At 45.0% G+C, this 26,538-nt stretch overlaps 1 protein-coding gene across 1 annotated transcript in view; it reads right to left on the bottom strand.

The window, feature by feature from the left end:
* CAP2 (cyclase associated actin cytoskeleton regulatory protein 2) overlaps positions 1-26,538 on the bottom strand; it is a 472,201-nt gene that overhangs the window by 271,115 nt on the left and 174,548 nt on the right. Inside the window, exon 4 of the mRNA XM_085607081.1 lies at positions 26,084-26,161. Coding sequence (XP_085463207.1) covers positions 26,084-26,161 — 78 coding nt within the window. The remainder of the gene's footprint in view (positions 1-26,083; positions 26,162-26,538) is intronic.

Below are 26,538 nucleotides of genomic sequence, written 5' to 3'. Positions count from 1 at the left end.
TCTGCCCGTCTCTGTCTCCTATCTGGTGCAGCTGCGACACCTGCAGCGCTGTGCTGTGGCTGCGGACATTCCTCATCCTCATTCTCTGATTCACTGATTTCCACGGGTGTCCCCCTCTTTGTGGCAAGGTTGTGCAGCATGGCACATGCAGCTATCATTTTGCAGCAGATCAGGGGCCAGTACTGCCATGCACCTCCACTTTTGTGGAGGCAGCGGAACCTGCTTTTGAGGAGTCCAAAAGCACGCTCAACCACATTGCGCGTAGATTTATGTCCACATTATATCTCCTTTCAATTGGGGTAGATGGGTTGAGGTACAGAGTCAGGATGAAAGCACGCACCGCATATGCGCTATCACCTAAGTGTAAAAGAAAGGATAATTATTCACAGTCAGCAATCGTTGCATCAAATGTATACTTCAGGGCGTGTCACATGGATTTACCTAGCAGGTAGCCTTCTCCAAATTCACCCGCAGCAAGACGGGTATAGATCCCACTGTTCCTGAATATGTAGGAATCATGCGTGCTCCCTGGGAATTTTGCAACTATGTCGGTGATGATGTGAGAAGCATCACATATAACCTGTACATTTATGAAATGTGTGGATTTGCGGTTGCGGTAGATGTACTCAGTCACAGAGGGGGGCAGATTGGTATATGTGTTCCGTCAATGCACCCTATGACGTGTAGGAACTGGGCCTTCTGATGAAAGACCATCTTGGTCTTATGCAGTTCTGCCTGTGTGCTGGGGAATTGGATGTAGTGTGGCATCCTTTGCAACATGGCATCCAGGAATCTATTGAAGAAACGTGACAGGCAACTCTGTGAGACTCCACCTGCCACAGCTATTACCCCCTGGTAACTGCCGGATGCCAGGAGGTGCAGGCAACAGAGTACCTGTACATGTGGAGGTATTGCGTGCGCCCTTGGTGTCTGGTGCTCCAGGATTGGGTGCAGGTCTCGTATCAGGTCCAGGATGGTGTCTGGGTGAAGCCTGTACCTCTCATGGATTTTAGCCTCTGTGAGTTGGAATAAGGTGATGCGCAACCTGTATACGCATTCCTGTCGTCTCCAGATCCTTTGTGCTGCAGCTCGTATCCTTAACCGCCTTGCTATGACGTATAGGGCCGCCATTGTGTTCAGGCTGATGCATTCTGGGGCTGTTTATATGCTGTGCACCTGGTTACCACCTGCTTTGAGTTCGTGGTAATTTGCAACTCTTAATTAGCGATTTTTTAAGGATTCGGTAATAGCGAGTTTATGTACATTGCTTTGCTATATTTTTGAGCAATTCCTTATTTTGCTAATCGCTAAATAGTGAGTCGGTGTGCCATTTCCGCTAAATAAGGAATCGCTAGTTGTTTTCCATTGTTTTTAGCGATTCCTTATTTAGCGATTCGGTGTTTCGGCCTCTACATCTCACATGGGTTAATAGCGATCGGTAACTCTGAAATTCAGCGATTTTCAGCATTACCAATCGCTATTTGGCCACCTACATCTGGCCCTAAGTGAAGAAAAGTGGGGTGCGTGGTGTTTCGTTCCCCCCCATTTGTAACTATGATACGGTTCCCCGAGAGGAAACCAAAACCAGTTTATGTCCTTTGTCCTTGGAAGGCACTGCCCTATTTACAAGTCCAACAGTGCTCTCCGGTGTCTGTTCCTAACCCCTGCCAGGGCCTGACGTACCTCTCACTGGGGTACATTCCATCATGGACTTCCTCGGGCCACAACCTGCACAGTCTGATTATATTACACCAAATCTACTTTTATGACCTTATGCTCAGCGGCTCTCCAACCAGTCGGCTGCTGACTCTGGATGGTCGAATAACCAGGCCCTACCATTAGCCTCCACCTGGAGTCTGGCCGGGAACAACATAGCATACCTGAAGCCTCTGTCTCCAAGTGTCTTTTTAATTCCCAGAAAGGATCTTCGTTGCCTCTAAATCGTTTGGGTGAAGTCGGGAAAGAAGGTTATATCCGCATTTTCATATTGGAGCGGGGGCTCCGCTCTGGCATGCTGGAGAATAACATCACGATCGCGGAAGTTGAGAACTCAGGCCAATATAGGACGAGGGGGGACTCCCGGTTTCGGATGACCCCTGGGGACTCTGTGCGCTCTCTCTATGACAAAGAATTTTCCTAGCCCCTTGGGTTGTAGATGCTTTAGGATGAGGTCTTCCACGAAGAGATCTGTTGCTTGGCCCTCCGATTTCTCAGGAACCCCCAGTATGCGAACGTTATTTCGCCGAAGATGTCCTTCATAGTCATCCAGCTTAGCTTCTGCAAACTTTCAGAAAGTTTGCAAGTCCTTAACGTCAGACTGCAGTTGTGAGGTGTCTTCTACTAGGCTCGTGGTTGTGAGTTCCATCTGCTTGACACGTTCACTATTTTTGGTTAGGTCTGCCCGTATGAGGTTCACTTCGATGGTTATGGAGTCCATGTTTTGCTCCAGCGAGGTTTTGACCCCTGCTATTGCCGCCATGACGTCTTTTAGGGTGGGTTCCGGGTTCAATCCCCCTTGTTCTCCAGTGCTTTGTCCTTGGGTGGAGGATCTTGCGAGGACTCTTTGGGGAGCGTATAGCAGTCGAGTTTATTTGTCTGTACTGTTATGGGGCCTCTCGTGGATGTCATCGTGCCTCTCATAGACCGCTTCTTCCCCTCCGTTTTGCAGTAGTAGGCGGCTGGGCCAATATCTGTCCACCTCTAGTGGCGTCGCTAAGGGAAATACACTGTGGGTCCTGAGCTCAATCTCCCCAGTATGGACCGGTCGGGCCACTAGGGAAAGACCGTGGGTGGGCGAGGGCTGTATTGTCACTCTGGAATCCCCGCCATGGCGACAGTGAGCTCTGCCCTCTGGCTCCACTATTTACGCACTCCCCAGTCTGGTACTGTAGAGTGCCCTGGTCTGCGGGTTATGAGGTGGTTCCTACCGTTACAGGGGGCAGCACCATGGGAGGTCACTATCTTCCTCCCTCCAATCTTTGTTTCTGCTCAGTTCCCCGGGGTCTTTTTGTAGGCCTGGGCAGCCCTCCGCCTCCACCCTACACCCGGTGGGTATCACGTGTGGGTACAGTTCCTCATTTGGGCTCCATCGCCCCCTTCAGGGAGGGGGGAAGACCCCACCCCTGGCTCTCGGCGTGAATGGGACGGCGGGGGGGTGGCTGTGTAACTCTCGCTCTAGGCCTCCGACCGCCCCCACCCCCTCCGCGCCAGCGGCAGGCCCCGTTCCCAGACCCACTTCACCACCGGCACGGTGTTGTCTGATGTCTGTTTTTCAGGCTCTCTCGCCCCTGCCTCGTGGTCTCTCGGCAGAGCCCCCTTCCGACTGCAGCAGTCGGGTACCGCCATGTATGTACCCCCAGAGGTGGAAAAGTGAGACAGTTCCAGGTTCAGGTGCACAATCCTTCCTCCGCTGCCTCCGCTGTCACTCGAGGTCCCGGCGCATGCTCCCGCTGCAGACCGCAAACTTCGATGGTCTCTATCTGGACACGTGGGCGGCCGGCGAATTTCGCTTTTGCAGGATTCGAGGCCAGGTGCCTTCCGATCGCTTTATTCCCTCTCGGTTTTCAGATAAATGTATCAGATATGCGGGGAAGAGTCGGAGTTCACGGAGCTTCGCTAGGCAGCGGCCATCACGCTACGCTCCGTAGCCACACCCCCGAGGTTTTTCTTTTTTATATCCAACCCTTTCTCTTTCCACTTTTGCACCACTCACGGTTTCATATTGTGTAATTAAAAATATAGCTATTGAAATTATAAACTACAAGTTCTTGTGCTCTCATTTTCAACTCGAGATTAAAGTATGATGGCAGTGGAGGTAAAGAGGGGCAGAGTGCTTTGTGGAGAATCACAAATTTTTTTTTCAAATGGGCGTAATGTGTTTTGTCTAGAATCACACAATTTGCCCAAGTGGGAAAGCTAGGATTAGAACTCAGGTGTCCTGGTTCAGCTACAAAAATCCTACCAACTAAACAAGTTCATAAGCTGCATCATTTACAAAGTTATCACAACCAGTACCCTGTCTATCTGGCTGACATGCTCACCATCACCTGCAGCCACACCATCCATGACACGGCCAACCTAGGCACTGCTTTTATGCTGTTTGGTATTAAAGCAGTGCTTGGATTGGCTGGGATGCCATTTCCCAGTATGCACATCTTTGCCAGGCTGTGCGAGGATCAAGTGTACTGAAGGTAAGAAACGTTTATCACTATGTTTTTTTTACTTTACAGCAATGCTTTTAATATCCTGCAATATTAAATTTGTATTGCAGAGGTGACCGGGGCACATTCGATTTGAATAGAATGTACCTAAAAATAGAATGTTCCCCAATCACCTCTGCAAACACTCTTGCACACATGTAAAATAGTGTAAACTGAGCATTTCTTCCCTCAATAATTACTTCTAAAAAAAACATTTGCACTGCAGGTGTCCTTACCAAGCTGACTATTTTCTTCAAAAACACAAGAACCTAGTTGATATTATGCTATAAAATACTTTGCATATAAGGTGAGATTCAAAAATAGAATATCGTGGAAAGTTTACCATGGCTTCAGTGAAAAGCTGCTACTCCCTAATCAAAGCCGGGGCCAAACTGGCCATTTATCCCATCTCTGGCATTCCTTGGGCGGGGGCTCGAGCCATTGGAGGCCAGTTTTTGAAGGCACTGGGATTGTTGCTGGTGCCAATGACACTTTCTCCAAGTCACTGGGGTAATTACCGCAGGCACAGAGGGGGATGAGAAGGAGAGAGAAGGAGAAACAGGAAGAACGGATGGAGGAACAGATATAGAGAAAGGACAGGTAGGAAGGGAGCTGGTTTGAAACTTGCTGCCAGGGCTGCTTTTGATTCCCTGTCTGGCCCTGATCAAAGCAGGTTAACTCTTTAGCAGTGTAACAAGGCTAACATGCACTCTAAGCAGATGAACAATAGACCACCTCTCACCACTCTCGTAGAGTGCTTCCTCATCTTCACTTGGTGCCTCGCCTACCATGGTGCACAGGCTCAGAGATTTCATGTCCCAGTTCTTTATTGACATTTGAACAGTTACGGACAGATTTAAGGTTGTTAGTACCAGAAAGTCCGTCAAATTATAGGGGTTAGTGCTAAATACGAAAGGTAATCTTCTGTTGAAATTTCCTCCACCAAAGAAAGAGGTCACTTCCAATCTCCACTCACCACTGACCCACAGATACTGCACCAGGGGTTGTGCCACATAGCCTAAAAGATGCTCATTCTCACGAACCTGCAGAATATTAGACCTTCGGGTACATGACATTACCCATTTACATTCCTACACAAACGTTCTAATAGAAACAATACCACACTGATGGACTCACCTCAAGAATGGGATAGGAGAAAATCACCAATGATAGTAAGCCAAGTGTGGCAAACCAAGCACGACAGATTCGAAAGAGAATGCATTCTGTGTAATCTCACGAGATTTGCTGGGCATTGGTCTTGCAAAATTCCATTATCCATAAGGCAAAATATGGATTAAAAACATGGCAGAATTAAATAATAACCTTACCCATCTTCTTAGTACTTTAACTATCACAAAGTGTAGCTCTTAGCTATGTGCCCTGGATTTAACAGGTACAAATAATGCACACATCTTATACTTGTTTGGCTTGTAGGCCAGGAGAGGTATCTAAAGAATAATGTTTGCTGTTGTTTGAAAAGACAAAATGCTTATTCTGAGAAACTCTGTGAACGACTTCATGATTTCCAAGCCTTGGAAGTTTGTGAACAAGACGCATTAAAACACACATTTTCAACCTTGTGCTTTACTAAATGGATATCTTACTTAGTTTAAGGTCCATGAAGTCACTGGAGGAGGTCCACTAGTCACAGTGATCTCAATTTCTCTGAATGTCTACTTTTCGTCCAAAAATATCACAGTTGTTAATTCTGCTGGCCCCCTATAGGCCAGCAAGATAATGATTTTGAGAAGGTGCTTGGTTGCCACCACAAACAACATGAGAATTTACTCTTCCATAAACATTCATGCTTTGTCGAGTCGGGAAATGTGCACGTCTGATAATGTCATAACAAATAGACTCTGAAGAGCAGTACCTGATTTCCTGTCAATTGGGATTGGCAGGGTCCATTAGGTTTTAGGAAATAGAAACTGCTTTACTGCAAGGTTCAGACCTCCCCAAAATGCTTAATGGTAAAGGAATGCTACAGAACCAGTACTCAACCCACTTGTCTAAACTCCCTGGAGACCATTTTTAAAGGATGTTAAAGTGTAGCTAAGTTTCCTTATAATGGTAGTATGATGTAACAGGATAAAGACAGAATACCGTACACAGAAAAATGGCAAAATCTTTTGTCATAAAAGACCAGCTCTTCAGCCCCTGTGTGTCTGCAGCCTTGGAGAGGCTGAGAGGAACGTAAGCAAGTAACACATTTCATTTTTCTCAAAATATTTTAAAATACCTTGCCTAAAAATCGAGCAAAGACCTGACACTGACTCAGACAGTAATTTGATTTATTATTTATAGAGTGCTTATTTAGGTCCAGGGCATCTTGGCACTCAGAGCAATAGACAAAACCAGCTATGCCAATAAAAAGAAGACAAACACAAACTAGTCACAGAAAAGGACAGGAATCTGAGCAACCAGACTATTAACAAATAAGAGCGTTTTCAAGGCTCTCCCGAATGCCAAGTGAGGATGTAGACTCCTGATGCGAAGAGGAAGATTGTTCTACAGTTGGGGGTCTAAATACCGAGAAGAGAGCCCACCCAGTTTAGCTGTCTTAACTCTGGGAATGAGAGTGAGTTTCTCCTGGGCAAGTAATAGGTGAATCCTTGTCTTTGGCACAATTTCTCTATGGTATAATGTAGCTGATGCACAAGGCGGAGTGCATTGAATGGATACTCTTTGCCTAACTGGAAGCCAATGAAGTTGAATTTTGGCTGCGTTGTAATGGCACACGGCATAATGGCTCACATTGTAATGAGTCATATTCAGGTAAAGGTAATAGTCCAGGGCTATTCGTGAGACATTTAACATTTTTGGGTGGTGTAGGATTTGGTGACACAAGGATTTGTCCTTGTAGTGTTTTGCCAGAGGTCTGAGATTTTCTTGACCACTAGAAGCTCTGTCTTTTTTAGTGTTTAATATAAGGAAATAGTTTGAAATCTAGACCTGAACTCCCTTTAGGCACTCTGTTAAGTTGATGATAGAACTTGGAGATGACATTTCCACTTGAAAATTCAGCCTGGCATCTTCAACATCATAGGAGACTGCAAGACTAGATCTAATTAACCAGTGGAGGGATTTCATGTATGCATTTAAACAACATTGGAGACAAACAAGACTTATTTGGGACCCCGTATTTGGAGACAGTGGATACCGACTGGAAGTGTGGAAGAGCAACTACTTTTCTTTGGTCTTCCAAAAGGGAGACAAACCATGCATGAACTGTTCCTGAGATTTCCATCTTAGCTAATTGTCTCAGGATGATTAAATGATCCACTTTGTCGAACGCCGCAGAGATATCCTGGAATATCAGGGCAGCCGAATCTCCATTTTTTAAAACATCTTTAGGAGATTTTATACAATATGGTACAATAGGTGTAATCATCAATCAGCTGTGTCAACAGTAGTATTGTCGGTGTGTTGAAACGTGACACGGTGCATGCAAACATTCGTACATAGTTTGATGGCAGTAAAGATATAAGGAGCAAAACAACTAAACAAAACCATGAGTCTTGGAGAAAGCGTAAATGTCATGTAGTGAGCAGTGGTAGTATATTGCCAGTCCGCAGCATCGAGGGGGGGATACAAAATTGCAAAGTGTTTAGTGCAGGGGCACCTCATGTGACGTGTGTTTGGTTGGGGGTAAAGATGAGGCAGGGAGGAGATGGGGTTGGGAACCGGCCAGGAGGGAATGTAAGGCCCCGCTAGTAGGGTTATTCTCGATAGCCAGCTGTGCAATGTGTCTTGCTAATTTGAAGCAGTGCGTCTCTCTAGCTCCCTGAAAGGCAGACAGTAGGTCGCACATGAGGCAGAAATGGGGAATTTTTGTAATCCACGAGCCTCCTCGCAGTAGAGCACCATGGCCTCAGCCCTGCTCCTTTTAACCCGTTCGACGCTTGTGACGGAGCGGTTCCGTCACATGCGTCGGTTGCGCTGTGCGCATGACGGAACCGCTCCGTCATGGCCCCGCCCGCGCACGGGGTTAATAGACGCCGCTTGCCAGTTTATCGTGCTTGGAAGTGGGCTTGCCATCCAGTGCATTGCGATCATATGTTGTGCCATTAGCAATACTAGATCAATAAAGTGGGTAGAGGCGCTACCAGCTTTCTGACATGTATGCAGGCCTAGCAGACTGCTGGCCGCATTGTTCAGGTCTGTTCGACCTGTTACTCTGGCGAGGGTGGCTGTGAACTCCCGCCAAAGGACTTGGGCATCGGAGCAATCCCAGAACATGTGTAGCACATCGACCTCAGAAGCGCAGCAGCGTGGACAGTTAGGTGGTGTCACATGGTAAATTTTGTGCAGTTTGACTGGGATAAGGTATGCCCTGTGGAGAATGTTATGCTGTATTTAGTGAAAATGGGCATTGCAGTAAACCTTTTGCGTGTGCTCAGGGCAGCAGAATAACTTTAGTCCAAGAAATAAGGCTAGCATGGTGTTCGTTCCTCTCACAGACTTAAAGACTAGTTGCCAAGTGTCAAGGCTTCCTACATCTTCTAGATATTTAGTACGTCGCTTGGCTACGATCTATTCAGTTAGCTTACCAAGCGCTCATAGCAGGGTAACGGACTAGTATTTTTCCACTAAAAGTCCTATCCAAATTATTGATTTGTCAGCATTACCGCTAAAATAGAGTTTTCTAGGGTATAGAAACCAGTTCTGACTCTACATGCATTTTTGTTACGGTTTGGACCCTAGTAGGTGTATCCAGGAATGTGTAACTATGAATCCTTTTTGGCCAAAATAATTTCAGGAAACATGTTGCTTCTGGCGGTATGGACATTTATGTATGATTGAAACTCATTCAGTGACGATATCGATTTGATTTTGTTCACGCAGTAGTGTGTGCTGGTAGTATGTTAGTGGGTATACCATCCTCTTTTATTTAGGCAACATCTCATAAGGCCTTAGGCACTTACACTGGAGCACAGCAGAAAGGCATTTCTGTCCTAGTCCCACCTGGCCTTTGCAGCAGAAGAATGATTCGCCCTCAGGGAACTATGGTCGAATACCTAACTCATGCCTTTAGTCACAAATAATTGGAACCGTTCTGGTACAGCAGACAGCAAAATACCCACTTGGGGCAAGATGCACAACCGTTTTTTTCAGTAGCAAACGGGGAATCGGCCCGTTTGCGACCACAAAATAGGTCTGTGCAATGTATAAACCCTATTTTGCGTGTCAGTAACCTATTACCGACTCGCAAAATAGGGTTTGCGACTCGCTATTTAGAAGGGCATGGCAAGGGCATCCCTTCCAAACAGCGCGTCGCACTTCTATGTCCGATTGTTTCGCAACTGCAATTGCGGTCGCAAAACACTTGCAGTTTACCACCTATTTCATAAAGGTGGTAAGCCAGACACAAACAGGAAGGGGTCCCCAGGGACCACTGCCTACTCTTAAAAAATGAAACAGAAACGTTTCCTTTTTCTTTTTTAAATGCATCTCATTTTCCTTTAAGGAAAACGCGCTGCATTTAAAAAAACTGCTTTATTTATTAAACAATCACAGACATGGTAGTCTGCTGAGCCCAGCAAGTCACCATCCCTGTGAGTGTTTGCCATTCCCAATGGGGTCGCAAATTGTGACCTTCCTCATGTATAATAATGAGGCAGGATGTGTGCGACCCCATTGGGAATAGCAAACAGTGGCTGAGACACTGTTGTACAATCCATTTTGCGAGTCGCAAAACAACGCAATTTGTGATTCACAAAATGGCAGGGTCGTACATCTGGCCCTTGGTTTCTCCCTCTTCCTTCTGCACGCAACTTTTGCATGCACTCATGGGTGCATCGCAACATAAATGCTCGAATTTTTATAAGTGCCACATTTCTTAAGTCTCCATTTCTCTCCATGTGGCTATATTAGACCAGTTTGGTGGTTTTCCTCTTCCTTGGTCTTTTTGCTCCACATATCTTTGCACTCAGTCACAATTTTTTCTGTTCTTATGAATTTGTTTTTATTTATATTTTGAAATGTACTTAAAATGTCTGTATCAAAAAACACAATACAAATACGAGTCCCAAATTTAAATAATTCATCTTAATGTCTACAGGTGGTAGTGGAAGGAAAAAAGGCATGGCTTGTTCCATAGAAAGCGACTGTCCTCTTTATTTTCAAAAGTTAGACTCAAGTTTGGCAAAACATAATGTAAGAAGTCCAGAACTACTTTGGAATAAAAGTTAACTTCAGCTATAAAACTGAAAAAAGGTTATAATTCTCCCCGGGAGAGGCTTAGATTATGAAAATGGCCCTACCACGTTATATTTACATTTGGCGTTTTTGTTAAGGTCGTTAAAAGGTTTTCACAAAATTTGCATGGAGAAGTAAAAAGAAAATAGGAACGAGGAAGGGCGACGATTATAAGACGCAGGTGGTGTAAGAGAATACAGACACCAATGGCAGGTGGTAGGTTAAAATGGTATATGTCATGGGTGAAGACAGGTAGAGAAAGAAGCATGAATATTTCACTCAACATGGGCTAGTTATTGAACTAGTCAGGATCAACCAACGCGAAACAAAAAACGAGGAGAAAAGGGGAAATAAGTATTGATAGCAAAATACGGATAGAGAGTTCCTTCATGATACAAGCATTTGCAAAGCCAATAGGTCTCTTTTATACGAGATCTGTTAGCTTTGTCCACAAAAATGAAAGAACTATGACACAGCCAGCGCTGGCCACACAATTGCGCTTTTTAAAAAACTTCCAATTATATTACACAACAGCTGCTGTCCAACATGTCTGAAAGTTATTTTAATAAAGCGTTATGACACAGCAGCACACTGCGTTACAGTTTTTAAAACTTTTCAGTCATGTTACACAGCAGCTGTTGTACAACCTGGCTGAAAGTAAAAAAAAAAATAAGGCGCCAAGATGCGGCCAGCGCTGACCGCATAATTGCTCTTTTATTTTTTTACTTTCAGCCATGTTGCACAACAGCTGCGCTACTGTGCAAAATGGCTAAAAAAATACAAATTGACAAAGCCAATAGGTCTTGCATAGACAAGATCTTTTGGCGTTTCCAATGCTTGTTTGACCCACATTCACTGTACATCTCTTTCACAGTATGGATAGCTGAATGAGAGCAGGCCAACTGGTGAGGGGTATAGAATACGATTTGAACACCTCACTTGGGCCCGGAAGTGCTTTATGAGTAAGCATCAGTGAAAAGAGAAAAAAAGGACAGAAACAAGCAGTGGGAATGAATACTCATTTCATGAGACACTCTGTAGACCTCCCCCCTGACTGGTAATATCAGACTCTTTAAGATGAAAGTCTTTTCTATGTATTATGTGCAAAATAAAACATAGCACGCCACATTGGGCTTTAACCAGCTGACCGGACATGTTTTCTCTGACGTGAATACGGTAGCCCTCATTGAAAAGCAAGTGCAGAGACGTTTCTTGACATTTAGAACATCAAAAGCACAAAAAGTGCTGTGTTTATTTTGCGAAAAGACAGAGCCACCAAATGAAACAAACGACTGTATTTAATACTCCCTGCTTTGGGTATGTCACAATAGTATATACGTTCGATATAGGCTACAATGCAAGACAGCATTCTATAGGAAATCGAATTTATGGTCACCACACATCTGAAACACACAAATTCCATGTAACTGCACTACAGGAGAAAAATATTCACAGGTTTTTAAGTGCCACATTATTAACAAGGGGTGGGTAGGAGGAAAGAAGCAACACAAAAAAAGTACCTGAATCACAGCCCTGTCAGCGGAAGGACAGCAATCAAGCTGAAGCAATCAGTACTTGGGCCATGCTCCAGTCTTAAAAGGGGGAAATCAAGCCAGCAAGTACTGCCTACTTACGAGGCAGAAAATGAGAGTGACACTGAAATCAATGTATGGTAAACCATGGGCAAGCTCCAAGCCCTTTCTTATAAACAATAGTCTCGCAAGTAAGAGCGCATTCAGTACATGCTCTCTCACAGGCTCGACTTGAAAACTGTCAATGCATGGATAAAAGACTGGGTTGTGATATAGGAAGGCCAACCGGAAGTGGAGCTCAGCGATGGGGATTCTCCACAATGTCACAGAAGAATATAGGAAATAAATACAAAATAAATAAATATAGAGTCGTTGAGCAGCCATCTAGGCTGGAGAGAGGGAGGAAGTGTCTCTGTCCTTGCTGGATAGAAGGACGCAGTGTCTCAGCTGAATGGGGAGTATAGTTGAAGCTTAGAGAAAACAGAATCTGCAAGAAACAGACCGGTAAATAAAGCGCTGCCAGTGAATTCAAGGACTCATTATTTCCACTAAGCAAGTCCATCTATAACAGTTATATAATTCACTAAGGACAAAGGACTTAGACAGCCAGTTAGAGAAGATGAGAGGGCAGGACGACAATACAAATGGATCCACCTCACAAAAGAAGCAGCACAAGTAACAGGGACAGCTGAAATATTATAAGACAGCTGCACACAATATATAACAAACCGTTGTGTTCATTTTAGTAACTGAAAGGTGAAATGCTTTTATTGTGGGTGCAGTGGTATACTGCATGTTAACTCCACCAAATGGGCAGCAGTTACTCTGAGGGGCTGTGTTACAGAGTGATCAAAAGTGAGGCCCAGAGATCTTAGAAAATGGTAAATTGATCATTCTCAGTAAGATATGCTTTCCAATTCCTCATTTCCTCTCGGTGATCCAGCAGCTCAAACCTCCACAGGAAACAAAACAGATCTGCAACCTTCCTGTCAATCTCTAATTGCACCATTAATTGCTGCTCCTGACCCTATCAGTATTATAAGGGATCTAGTTATTGAGGCATAAAATACCAATTTAGAATCCCATGGAAATATCGATTGAAGGGCACACAATTTAGTACCATTCCTGACTCACATTGGGATTGACAAGTGCAGAAGGCTTGGCATTAAGAATTTCCAGCAGTTCCAAGAATGTTGTGTCTCAATTACAGATATATAAATAGAATCAGTTTGGACAAACCACTAGATCTCTATGTGAAAGCTGCTGACACGCAAGGCTTTAGTCACACTATAAAACATGGCATCAGATCAGGCGGAAAAGAAGCCCCTCCACAGCAACTGACAACATATTACTACATGTTCTTTCGCAGAGTCTCTAATGGATCATACCTGGGGTTGTGGGGCTGCAGGATGTGGGGTCTGCCCTTCACCAGGAGCCATGGACAGAACATGATGTGTGTAAGGATTATTAAAACCTGCCGACAGCAAGTGCACTCCAAGTTGGGAAAAATGATCTAAAGTTTGGAGGACTTGGAGTTGGAAACTGCATGTCTGTAACATCTAGACCGCATATATAAGTTTCATTTTTATAAAAAATAGACAAGGGGTAGTGGTGGCACAGACAGTCGCATATCAGAAGAACAAAGAAGTGTAAAGATGGCCAGCGTGTTGGCAAATTCCAAGTATAAAAAATAATTAGTTTAGGTACCAATCAGGGTACCAGAAACACCCCACTACCTTGGGTGTTGATGCAAGGTTCTATGAAAAGATTTCAGTGCTAAACTTCAACAGACAGATGTACACCGGCACTCAACAATATTACTACAACATTGATTTTTTTAAATTGAAACACAAGATCTATGTATTCTATTGATCGCTCAAATCACAGCATATGACAATATTTCTATTTGTAAAGCATTTCATCTTTTGTAAGAAAAAGGTTTTGGTTTTAGATGTTTTGGAACCACATACCATTATAAAGGAATTTTTAAGACATACATTCTGTGAAGGCATCAAGGATTTTGTGCAGGATATTTGCTGTCCTTGCTAGAAGGGCAGCATTGTCTGCGTAAAGAAGTGAGGAGATAGAGTAATTATCAATCCTTGGAAGGTCTTGGTTCTTTTGTATATCAGATAGGCATCCAAACCATTTATATAAACCAAAAACAGGAAGGGGGCAAGGATACATTCCTGGCGAACCCGTTCATTTGAAAGTAGGGAGTCTGTACAGTCACCTTCAGGGCCAAAATGACCTTTCACCATGGTGTTCCAGTGAAGCCTCCAGAGGAGGGTGACCAAGAGTTCCTCTACCCCATATCCCTCATCATACTCTAATGGTTATCCCGGTTTACAGAGTCAAAGGAGCTTGACGAGTTCATGAAGGCCAGATGTAATGAGCACTTATGGACTTGGTATTCTTACTGACAATTAACACAGTTCCATTGTCCCTCGTCCTTGTCTAAAACCAAATTGGGTCCTTGATAAGTAGTAGTTTCTTACCTGTAACTCCAGTTCTCTTGTAGGGGTATTTCCGTGATAGTCATAATCATGTGAATAGTCCCACCCATGTGCATGGACCCCGGAGCACTTCATTAGATATATCTTCTTAAGTTGTCATCTTCTGCCTTTCTTCAGGAAGGCCTGCATAGACACTTAAGAAATAAAAAGACAATAATGCAGCCTAACTAACTAGGCTACACTGGCCATTACTTCATCTTGAAGTGAAAAAAGATAGCCAGTTAACCTTTAAAATTTAGTAATTTTACTGAGGTTCAACACATAGAAAACTCCCCTTCACAAAACTCCTCTTTTCATGATAGAAATTAAAGGGTTGGACAGAGGAGCCCAAATAGGCTGCCATTATGTGTCTGCAAATGGATACCGTGCCTTTAAGAGTCTCCAGAGACCCCCGGTATCCCATGATGCACAGCCAGAGGTAGTTACTTTCAGTTCCTTTTGAAGGCGTAGAGTAGCAATGCCTGCTGAGTCCTGGGAACGTCTGTTTCTGCCTCCGGGGAGGCGGGCGGGTTGCTTATGACTATCACGGAAATACCCCTACAAGAGAACTGGAGTTACAGGTAAGAAACTACTGCTGTAGGGGATTTCCGTGTATAGTCATAATCATGTGAATAGAAAATCAAGCCCATCCCAAAAAACAACTCCCCAGCGGTGGAAGAAACCGAGAATAACCTCACTATTGTGCAAATAGATTCCGAAGTGAAGCCTGCCCAACCTGAGCATCTGCCCTAGCATCAGTGTCTAGGCAGTAGTGCTTAGTAAATGTATGGACTGCCTTCCAAGTGGCAGCCTTACAGATTTCCGAAATAGGTACGTTACGGAGTGAAGCCGCTGTAGCAGCTTTACCTCTGGTAGAGTGAGCCCTAGGCTTACTAACAAGAGTCTTGTTGGCTGTCTGGCAACACAGCTGAATACAGGAAACAATCCACCTAGAAATGGATTGTTTGGAGGTAGTTAGACCAGTCCGGACCAAGCCATAGTTTACAAATAACTGGTCTGATCTACGAATATCCTTAGTCTTGTCCAAATAGAACTTCAAGACCCTCCTGACATCAAGGGAATGAAGCGACCTCTCAGCAGGAGAAGAGGGATTCTGAAAAAATGTAGGCAATGAAATAGTTTGATTCACATGAAACTCGGAAACAACTTTAGGGAGGAACTTAGGCTGAGTGCCTGAAGTTCACTAACCCTGCGGGCAGAAGTTATGGCCACAAGGAAAGCCGTTTTGCAAGACAGATGCTGAAGAGAAGCCTTATGAAGGGTTCAAACGGTTCCCTCATCAGTCGAGAAAGAACAACATTGAGCTCCCAAGGAGGCGAAGGATGCCTCATGGGAGGAAACACTTTTCTCAATCCTTCAAGAAAATCTCTGATGACTGGGATTTAAAAAAAGGAAGTTTGTGAAGAACATTTCCTATAAGCAGTTAAAGCAGCAAGGTGAACTTTAATCAAATGAAACTGGAGGCCAGATTGGTCTAAGCGTAGCAAGTAAGGAAGGATGACATCTTCCTTGCAGGAGGTAGGATCCACATTCTTACAGGCACACCAGATGCAAAATCTCTTCCATTTATATGCAGAAGTGCGTGTAGATGGCCGATTGACCTCCTTCAATATCTCCATGCAGTCCCGAGGGAGATTCAAATGTCCGTACTGTACTAACTCAGGAGCCATGCCGCCAAATTCAACGACGAGAGGTTGGGGTGCACCATCTGTCCGCTGAACTTCATAAAGGTCCAGCCGACATGGAAGACGGAGATGTGGCAGGAGAGATAGGTGGAGTAGGTCTGTGAACCACCAGTGACGGGGCCACTCCGTAGCAATGAAGATCATCTTGGCCCGTGATTGTGAGAGCTTGATCAGTACTGTCGGGATCAGGGGAAAAAGCGTAGAGAAAGCTGCCTGACCAGTTGATCCACAGTGCATTCCCTAGAGTCCCCGGTGGGTAAAACCTGGAGGCGAAGTCGTGGCATTTGCTTTTTTCCGTGGTAGCGAACAGATCGACCTCTGGAGTACCCCACCATCTGAAGATGTCTCGTACCACGTCGTTGTTTAAGACCCATTCGTGATTTTCTTGAATGAGTGTTCTGAGAGCGTCTGCCTGAGCAATTTGAACACCTGGGAGGTGAGTTGCTGTGATGGTCAGGTTCCTGGTCAATAGTCATTTCCAGATGGTCTGAGCTTCCCGAGATAACGCTCGAGATCTCGAACCCCCCCCTGCTTGTTGAGGTAGAACATTGTTGTCGTATTGTCCGTCTGTACAAGCAGGGAACAGGTGTGAAATGACGGCTGGAAGGCTTTCAGCACCAAATGAACTGCTCGAAGTTCCAGGAAGTTGATGTGGTAGTGGCCTCCTTCCGGGACCACGTGCCCTCTATCTGAAGGTGGTCGGAATGGGCACCCTTGCCGTGAAGAGATGCATCCTTCACTATGGTTTGCGTCTGTATCTCCTTGTGGAAGGGAATCCCCCGGAGGAGATTGCGGGGAGAACAACACCATCGGATGGACTGGAGGGCCTGCTGCGACAGCTGAATCCTGTCTTCCCAATCCCCCAGTTTCTGGTCCCACTGATCCTCCAGACATTCTTGCAGGGGCCTCATATGGAGGCGTGCATTTGGAGTGAGGAAGATACAGTAGGCATGGAGCCCAGGAGAGAAGATACCTTCCTCAGCGTCGGGGTAGGCATGGTCATGAGAGCCTGAGCCTTCCGAAGGATCGATAAGCGGTTCTCCTCTGAAGGACACACGTTTGCCTTGCAAGTTTCGATGGTGGCTCCCAGGTGCTGTAGACATTGGACCGGAGTCAAGACAGACTTAGTGTGGTTGATGTGGAGGCCCAAACGAAGAAGGAGATTAGAAGTCCGATTGAAATGCAGTTTGCTTCCTGAGTCGTAGCTACCTTGATCAGCCAGTTGTCGAGATATGGGTAGACAAACACCATGTTCTTCCTTAGATGTGCAGCAACTACAGCCATGCATTTGGAAAATGTCCAGGGTGCAGACTTCAGTCCGAAGGGAAGCACGGAGTATTGATAGTGGTTGTCGCCCACGGTGAATCGCAGTAACTTGCGATGTTTCCTCACTATGGGCACGTGAAAATATGCGTCTTGCAGATCTATTGCACATAGCCAGTCTCCCTGATGAAGTTGATGGTAGATTTGATGCAAGGACAACATCTGAAACTTTTCTCTGCAAATCCATTTGTTTGCCTGGCGCAAGTCGAGGATGGGTCTGAACTCGTTCTTGTATTTCTTGCGGACTAGAAAGAACCGAGAATACAGTCCTGTTCCTCCTTGTGCAAGAGAAACCGGTTCTATTGCGCTTTTCTATAAGAGGATGTTGGCTCCCTCTGTAACTCGCGTAGCATGTAGCGTGAGAGAGTTGAAGGAATCGACGGAGGAGGGCTTGTGAAACGTAGAGAGTATCCATTGCGAACAATATTCAGCACCCAATTGTCCTGAGTTATTTTCTGTGACTCTGCCAGGTAATTTTGAATGCTTACCCCCACCGGAGTGGGTAACAGAAGAGGGGGAAGTAACCCATCAGGGCTTGGAACCAGCTTGGGCCTTGTTCCCTTGTGCAGACTGCTGATTGGACTGTCCTCGTGACTGGCGTTTCTGAAACGACTGAAAAGACCACTGAAACTACTGTTGTTGATTGGACTGACGGCCTTGAGATCGTTGAAACCTCTGGAAGGAATAACGCTGTTGGAAGGGGCGGTAGGTTTTTCGCTGTTCTTTAGGTTTGTCTAGACCTACAGCCTTCAAAGTCTCAATTTCCGTCTTCATGCGGGCCATCTCATCATCTATATGGGAGCCAAAGAGAGTCGTGCCAGAGAATGGTGGATTTGAGATGCGCTGTTGTGGCTCCGGTTTCAGTGAGGTAAGACGAAGCCAGGAATGCCTCCGGAGAGCAACTCCGTGGCAATACCCGTGGACTGACAGGAGTGAAGTGTCCGCTTCAGCACTGATGATTTGATTCGAAACCATCAGTCCTTCGTTCAATATCTCCTGAAAATCTTCCCGCTTGTCCCTGGGCAGGAGGTCCAGAAATTTTTGAAGAGACTCCCACAGGGATCGGTCATACCGGCCCAGCAAGGCAGTAGAACTGGCCGCCTTCATGGATGTAGCTGCGGTGTTGCAAACTTTTCTCCCCACCGAATCCAGCTTACAGCTTTCCTTATCAGGTGGTACCGTTGAAGTCGGAGCCGTAGCATGCTGTTTCTTTGCCGCCACTACTATGACAGGGTCCGGGGTGAGGTCCAGTCGGAGGAAGGCAGGATCCGAATCAGGTGGGCGGTATTTCTTCTGTAGCCTAGAAGGCGCAGATTTGAAAGAAGATGGAGTCAAGAACAGTTCCATAGCTGGTTCCACGAAACCAGGCACCAACGGAAGCAAGGGATGAGATGTTTGTCTCTGCTGGAGAGTTTCAAATATAACTGAAGTCGACGGCATTGGAGTAGACAAGGGAATGTTAAGCTTTGACACCCCTCTGACCAGGACCTCCTGAAAGGTGATGATATCATCAATGAGAGACACTCTTTGAGGAGGAGAGTCCGTTAGAGTAGGCGAGTAACTCCCCGTAATCGTGGAAGGCGTGTCCCGGGTATGCCGGGAGCGAGCTCCCTCATTGCAATGGCGATGAGATCGTATGGAAGACTGGCGGTGTCTACTGGAACAATGTCTCGGCCGAGACCGGGACCTTGGTCTTCGAGGCTCTGCAGGACGCATGGGCTGAGGAGCTGTGGGCCCGGCAGAGTAGGAGGCGGAGAATGAACCGGAGGAGGAGGAGGTGGCGGAGGAGGAGGAGGAGTTGGAGGCGGTGGTGGTGGTGTTGTTGGCAGGGCCACGGGTTGACAAGGCGCAGGAGGTGTCCTTGATGGTGAATAGGTAAGGGAGTACTCTGAATCTGCAGAAGAGAACAGCCTCCTTCGTTTTTGAGCTGGCTGTGAAGAAGCTACCCTGGACTCAATGCCAGACCTCCCCATCGACTTTGATCTACTGCTCGCCAGCGAGCGGCGATGTTGTCTGGATCTTGAACTCCCTGTCGACGTCGACAGGCTCACTACGGAGCGAGTCCCGGAATGGTACCTCGACGTCGAACAGCGGTGGTGACTCCTCGACTTCGACCTTCTCCTTGACGTCGAACTTCTCGTAGACGACGACGGCGATCAGCCGTGACGCATCGACGGCGACCGCCGATGCCTTCATTACTCCGATCGACGACGATGATGCCTCGACGGCGATCTGCGTTGATGAGTCGACCTTGACGGTGATCTCGTCTGAGATCTCGCCGTCCTTCTCCTCGATGTGGAGCATCGACGCCGCTTCGACTCAGAGCCTTGAGTTGACCGAGAGCATATAGTCGTTATACCTGCTCTCGACATCGTTGTCGACTGGGACCTGCATCGTTTTTTTGCCATTTTTCGACTGGGGAACCCCCCCAGAGGTCGAAGCATGGGTGTTGGCAGAGGACTTACCCTCTCCTTTCCCAGAGGCTGTAGATGCTGCCTTCTGTCTTTGCTGCTCCAGCCCTTGGACCTGAATCTTCTCCCTGTCATGCAGCGTGCACCTAGGAAAGGTTTTGCAAATAGAGCATGTGTCAGGAACATGAGAGACAGGCAGACACAGAATACAGACTCTGTGTGAATCTGATAGGCCTTCTTCCTACCACAATCAGGACACTTGTCAAACAGAGAAGGCATTTTGACAAGAAAACTGTAGAAATTCTGCCAAAAAAGGACAGCAGAAGGTAGATACAGGCCAAAGACGTCGAGTGAAATTGCAAAAATTCAAATACTGAAGCAAAATTTGAAGGAAATACCAAAAAAGATACAGCTCAATGCTCCAGGGTCTTGCTAGCAGGAGCCAGAAAAAAGAACTGAAAGTAACTGCCTCTGGCTGTGCTTCATGGGATACCGTGGGTCTCTGGAGACTCTTAAAGGCACGGTATCCATTTGTAGACACATAATGGCAGCCTATGGGGGCACCTCTGTCCAACCCTTTCATCTCTATCATGAAAAGAGGAGTTTGTGAAGTGGAGTTTTCTATGTGTTGAACCTCAAATTTTAAAAGTTAACCAGCTATCTTTTTATCCCTTAAGTGTCTATGCAGGCCTTCCGAGAGAAAGGCAGAAGATGACAACTTAAGGAGATATATCTAATGAAGTGCTCCGGGGTCCACGCACAGGTTACCTAATAGATGCTCTAATTGTACACCCACTCCACATTCACATATGCAAACCCATTTTTAAACTCCTATCTGGTTAATCCAATGTTACGTTTACTCAGTAATCAATCAATAAGCATTTATAAATCACAGCTGGTCACACGTGAGGGTCTCGAGGTGCTGGAGATTTTGGCTGCTGTATGGTGGTTTGTTCATTCAAACACCCAGGTCTTGAGTTCTTTCCGGAATTGCTGGTGCAAAAGTAAGCTCCTGAGGTGAAGGGAAAGAGGGTTCCATGCCTTGGAAAGCAGGTGTGAGAAGGAGCATCCTCCTCTGTTGGTTCCGTGGATCTGTGGGGTGTCTGCAAAGGAGAGGGAAGCAGATTCAAGTTGTCTGGTCGGTTGATGGAAGGTCAAGCATTTGTTGATGCATGTTGTTCCTTTGTTGTGCAAGGCCTTTTAAGTGTGGGTCAGCATCTTGAACTGAAATCTCTTCTGGATTGGGAGCCAGTGTAGCTTTTTGAGCTGGAGGTTGAAGATGAGTCTTGCCACTGAGTCTTGAACTGCCTGTAATCAGGAGGCATGCAGAGATTACCATGTAGAGGGTGTTTCCATAGTCCAGTCTGCTGGTGATGAGGGCCTGTATGGTGGTCATTCTAGTGTCAATTTGGAGCCACCTGAAGATCTTGCGGAGCAGGCGAAGGCTGTGGAAGCAGACTGATGGGACTGTGTTGACTTTTCTCTTCATAGCTTACAGTCCAGGATGATGCTGAGGTTGCAAGCGTGGTCTGTTGGGGAGAAGGGTGGGCTGGGTTCCACGGCTGTCATTCATCATTCCATGATGAGGACTTCCGTCTTGTCCATGTTGAGTTTGAGACAGTTGTCCTTCATCCGGGCGGTGACGTTCATGTATCTGAGGAAGTTGGCTTTGGTGGTGGAGGGGTCTTCGGACAGTGAGAGGATGAGCTGGGTGTCATTGGCATAGGAGATGATGTTGAAACCGTGCGATCTGATGGTGTTAGCCAGGGGGGTCATGTAGGTGTTGAAGAGGGTGGGGCTGAGGTACAATCTTTGGGGCACTCTGTAGATGATATTTGTGGGCTCCAAGCTGAATGGTGAAGGCAGGGAATCTGAGTTCTACCGCTGAGGTCTGAGGCAATCCATTTGAGGGCATCTCCCTGGATCCCGATGTGGTAGAATTTGTTACTCAACAAGTGATGGGAGAAGGTGTCAAATGTGGCTGACAGGCCCAAGAAGGTGAGAGCTGCCATTCCTCCATCGTTCAGGAGGGCCCTGATGTTGTCGGTGGCTGTGATCAGGACTGTCTCTGTGCTGTGGTTAGCTCGAAATCTGGAATGTGGGGGGTCCAGGAGGTTGCGCTATTCTAGGTGTTGGGCGAGTTGTTGGTTGATTGACCAGAAAACATCCTTGCTACATTCTAAAATCTGCCCTAAATATACTGAGGGACATAACAATTTTTTATCTCACATTGATATAAAATAGAGTCAGCATGGCAGAAGTAAGAATGTTCTGCAGGATAAGGCAACACATGTCTTAATGAAATTAGTATTGTGTTACATGCATGCATTCACTCTAAATCTGTGAATGGATGTCAACTTGACAGCTCACAAGTGCATAGGATTTGCCTGTTAAACAGTTCTGTCACACATTAAGTACTTATTTTGCCATTGCACCAAACTTCATACACCTGTCCATCTAAAATCATTTGCCAATATACACATCCTTATGTATATTCATTATGGAAGAATGCTTCTTTAGTGAGAAGGTTAAACAATACAGTTTTCAAAACATTTCTTATTAGCAATCACTCCTTAACACTCCTTTTCACACCACGTCACAAACTCCAGCATCAACATCTAGGAACTAATGGAATTTTATGCCCTACGAATGTATAAAATCTGATCCTCTCACAGGCAAAACCACTGCATGTTGTAGGTAAAATGGCAGAGAAAGAGAAGATTTGCAAGAGACAGCATGAATCATGCCTCTGCAACCCCATCAGGCATTCAGAGCCAGTCTACAATTCTGTGAAGGGCCATATGACACAGCGTGCTTTAAAGCAAAGAGTTCTAGCCAACATCTTTAAATCCAGACACTCAGGTGGCTCAGTTATTACTTCTCCATATAGGAACACAGATTATTGCAGTCTATTACATAGAACACTTGTGACGTTAGCCAATGTGTCTTAGAAGCACCAACTTTCAAGGCACCAAGCCCTAGACACCAGGCCTGCCCAAATAGTAAAGAATGTGGCACATTTCTAGGACAATGGAATCCGAATTACATTGACTTTCATTATAAGCACCTGGGTGATGTTGCATATGTGTGCACATGGATCCCCATATCAGAATGATGAGTTTTGTGGGTTTTATCGAGCCTAGTATAGGCAGACAGCGATAGAATCTGCATCCTCTGATGAATTTTAGCAGGTCAAACCTGCCGGACGATAAAGAGAGAATTAAGGCCAAGAAAATACTGGCAAAAGCAGATTTCCATGGTGTACGCACCAACATTTGAATGTTGTGCTCCTTTGAGAGGAAAAAGTATAATAGGTGCTATGTATAGCCTTTGATAAATCATGTACCCAAATATATTTACTTGTAAGGTGCAATTTTGTAGCAACATTTGTAGGTATCTAGGTACCATCTCTCCAGTGAAGGAATCTGAAATATAAGTGACTCTGCAGACAATGCATCGAAGGGATTTTGCCAACCATACAAATCCTATCAAGACCCATGGTGCAGAGTTAGCAACAGAAGTAATGATGATGCACATACATCTACAAAACTCCCAAACCTGATATAAATATTTCTCCGGAGTAGAAGCTAATGTCACTATCAGCATTATGTCAACATTAGCTAGAACTATCTGGTGGTAGACGTTCCTCAAGAAGCGCCAATTCTCTAGTATTGAAACCTCAGATATTCAACAAAAAAGGTACCTACAATCGCTCATTCTCTAGCCTAGTTCCAAGAAATGAGATGATCTTCTTTTAGAAATCAGGACAAACCCCTCAATGAGCTCCTTTAAAAAAGAAGTAAAATTTTTCTTTGTGAATAGATTCCATCAATAGCATATCTGAAATCACCTTGGCTTCTGAATTCAACCAGGCTGTTTGTTTATACTTTTACCTGTATTATTTTTTCCTTACGTTAATGTTTGACTATTATCTTAACAGCTCTCTGAAACCCTCAATGGGTCATGTTCGTGTTATATAAAACTTTTCAAATAAATAAATAAATGAGCCCCACAGCCCCGGTGGTGTGGGAAGGGGCCCCCAGTTTCAGGGGGCTCCCTGCAGCACTGTGCAGGGGCGGCAGGCCCTTGGCCTGTGAGCGTGGTCAAAGGCGGTGGTGGGGGGGGGGTCCCTCCATGTACTTTACATGCGGGGACCTCATGTTTTGTTACACCACTGGATGCTGGCTAAGGAGCACAAAGAGGTTCCCAGTCTTTGGCCATGCAACTGGCACCAGCACGTTAGGCTTGATTCCCTTTTGTGCTGGGTACCACAGGACTGTGGCCCTATGTTGGCAAACTGTAACTGGTATTGATCTATTGTACTGAATGATTCAAGTCCTCCCCTGTGTGGTTTATGGAAGGCCCAGCAATATGGTGTTTCTATAGTCCATTTGAGGCCAATCAACACATGAACATCAGATTGGAAGTACAAAGAGGGCATGAAAGACAGAGCAATCCAAGAGTTCTCAGAAGGATACTGTAAGTGCGGAACAGGGTGATTATGGGCATGGTAGAGCAGAGATGGATCTCAAGGGTTCTATCTCAGTAATTGCTGTGTTGAGAGGCCTCTGATCACGTCAGAGGTATTGAGGCATTCCACTGTGGTGGATTCAGAGGAGATGACCATGGGTTTAGGATTTCACACATTTTATTTTAGGTCACAAAACACTCTGCAATTTTAAAGGCTCTAGATGCATTTGCTAACAATGATAGCAGCAACTATCTCCTGGGAAATACCGCCAGGTATATGTGTGCCTCTCTGTCATGCTACTGAAATCTGAATTGAAGTGGATGGCCAACACTGCAGTCCTAATGTTCTGTGGAGACAACAAATAGACCCATAGGTGCCTCCTGCTCACAGTATTTGAAGAAAAAGGCAATCTAGACATGGAAGCAATGGAAAGGGTCCAACTCCACTCAGAGAATATGTTATGTTAAACAGCACTTGTATCGCGCACAGCTACTCGAAGGTGTGTCCCGGCGCGTGCCCTGAAAGTGATTAGACGAGAAGCAGAAAGCTATATAAAAAGTAAGGTCTTCAGTCTCTTTCTGAAAACCTTAGGGTCACTCAGAGCACGCAACTCCACAGGGAGTTGGTTCCAGGCTCCTCCAGGAGGAGGGTCTTTTGTTTCTAGGGGTCAAAAGCTGCAGAGAAGTCACGCAGGGACAGCATTCCTCACCCTCCCACACAACAAAGTTCACTAAAGTAGTAGAACACTGAACAATGTGTGCTGTGGTGAAACCTGAAATCCGAATTAGAATGGGTGGTAGATGGTATGGGTCAGTGACTATAATAGTCAGATTTGCATGGATCAAGTATTTTATGACTTTAGGAATGAAGGTGGTGTTAAAACCTGGTCTGCTAGAAGTAAAATGAGCAATTTCCAGGTGGGTCTTCTTTATGTGGGTGGACAATGATTTGCTTTAGGTACGTAAGCACATGGTCTTTTGTGACTTGTCAAGATGTTATGGCAGGACCTGGGTCAACGACATAGATTGTGGCCTTTACGAGTCTTGAAAAACATGTGTAAACTTTAAATCAGCTGTTCCTAACACTTTGATTTCCATGCACCACTGAATCACTTTTTGAGCCTCAAAACAACTCACAAAATGCAAAAGCAAGTGTTGTACATCAAAATAGAAATTATGCTATATTTTATGCAATTCACAAACAAAAACATGTGAAAATCTAAATATTAAATTGGATGGTTGTAACTTTAAAATGTTCTCTTTTACTTCTAAAAGATGAAATCATTTGCTGGACTCAAGCATATAATTTTGCCTTTTTTGCTTCAAATGCATGTTTTCATTTAGTTAGTGTTTACTAGTGCTTCAACTGGGGCCATGAATTGTCCATACTAGATTCCTTTTGCTGTACTTGCGCTGCTCCCGCAAATCATTATAAGGATACCAACGTAACTTTAGCCTCCAATTTAAAATTCCTTCACATATAGCATTTTAAAAGTTTCAATTTTGCTTTTTTATGTATGTATACTTCTTTAATCTGCTAATATTATTTAATTTTCTAAACAGTCGAGGAGTCCCTATGTAGGTGTTGTGGATCACAAGTTAAGAATCACTGCTGTAAATCACCAAATCATTCTCCACAAAGCCAACACCTCAAGTTGAAGACTAACATACGTAAACTGTACTAAAGAATACACCGTTGACATGTATACTGAAATGTTGCTATTACAGTTGGACACCCAGTACTCTTACCTCAGGTGGTTGTTGACACTGAGACGCTATTAATAGGAATGTTCTCTGTGCCTTGAAAGCACTCTCCACCAGTCCTGCCTAAAAAAGAAAAACAAGTAAGAAAACTCTTAAAAGTTTGGTAGCTGTAAAATAGTTGTCACCTACATGAAGTTAAGAGATGAGAAACGGTTTAGTATACCTCAATAGGTTTATTACAAAGCAGACTATCCACTGATCAATCACCAACATTTTCAAGATTAAATCTTCAATAAAGTTTAACAGGGGAACAGAATGTTTACATTGCAGGAGATCCACATAGACAGTGAGACACATAGCTTGCTTTTTAAAATAACAAACATCATGACAGAAATATATACTGAATGATAAACTGTGCTAGGCTATGAAACTAAACAGAATTAAAATCAAACAATCATACTAAAGGAATATACAAACTATATCTGGAGTTCTTAATTATG

The sequence above is a fragment of the Triturus cristatus genome, chromosome 5_2 (assembly GCF_964204655.1).
Source record: "Triturus cristatus chromosome 5_2, aTriCri1.1, whole genome shotgun sequence".
In the NCBI taxonomy this organism is placed as follows: domain Eukaryota; kingdom Metazoa; phylum Chordata; class Amphibia; order Caudata; family Salamandridae; genus Triturus; species Triturus cristatus.
This window is presented reverse-complemented; position numbering and strand designations above follow the sequence as displayed.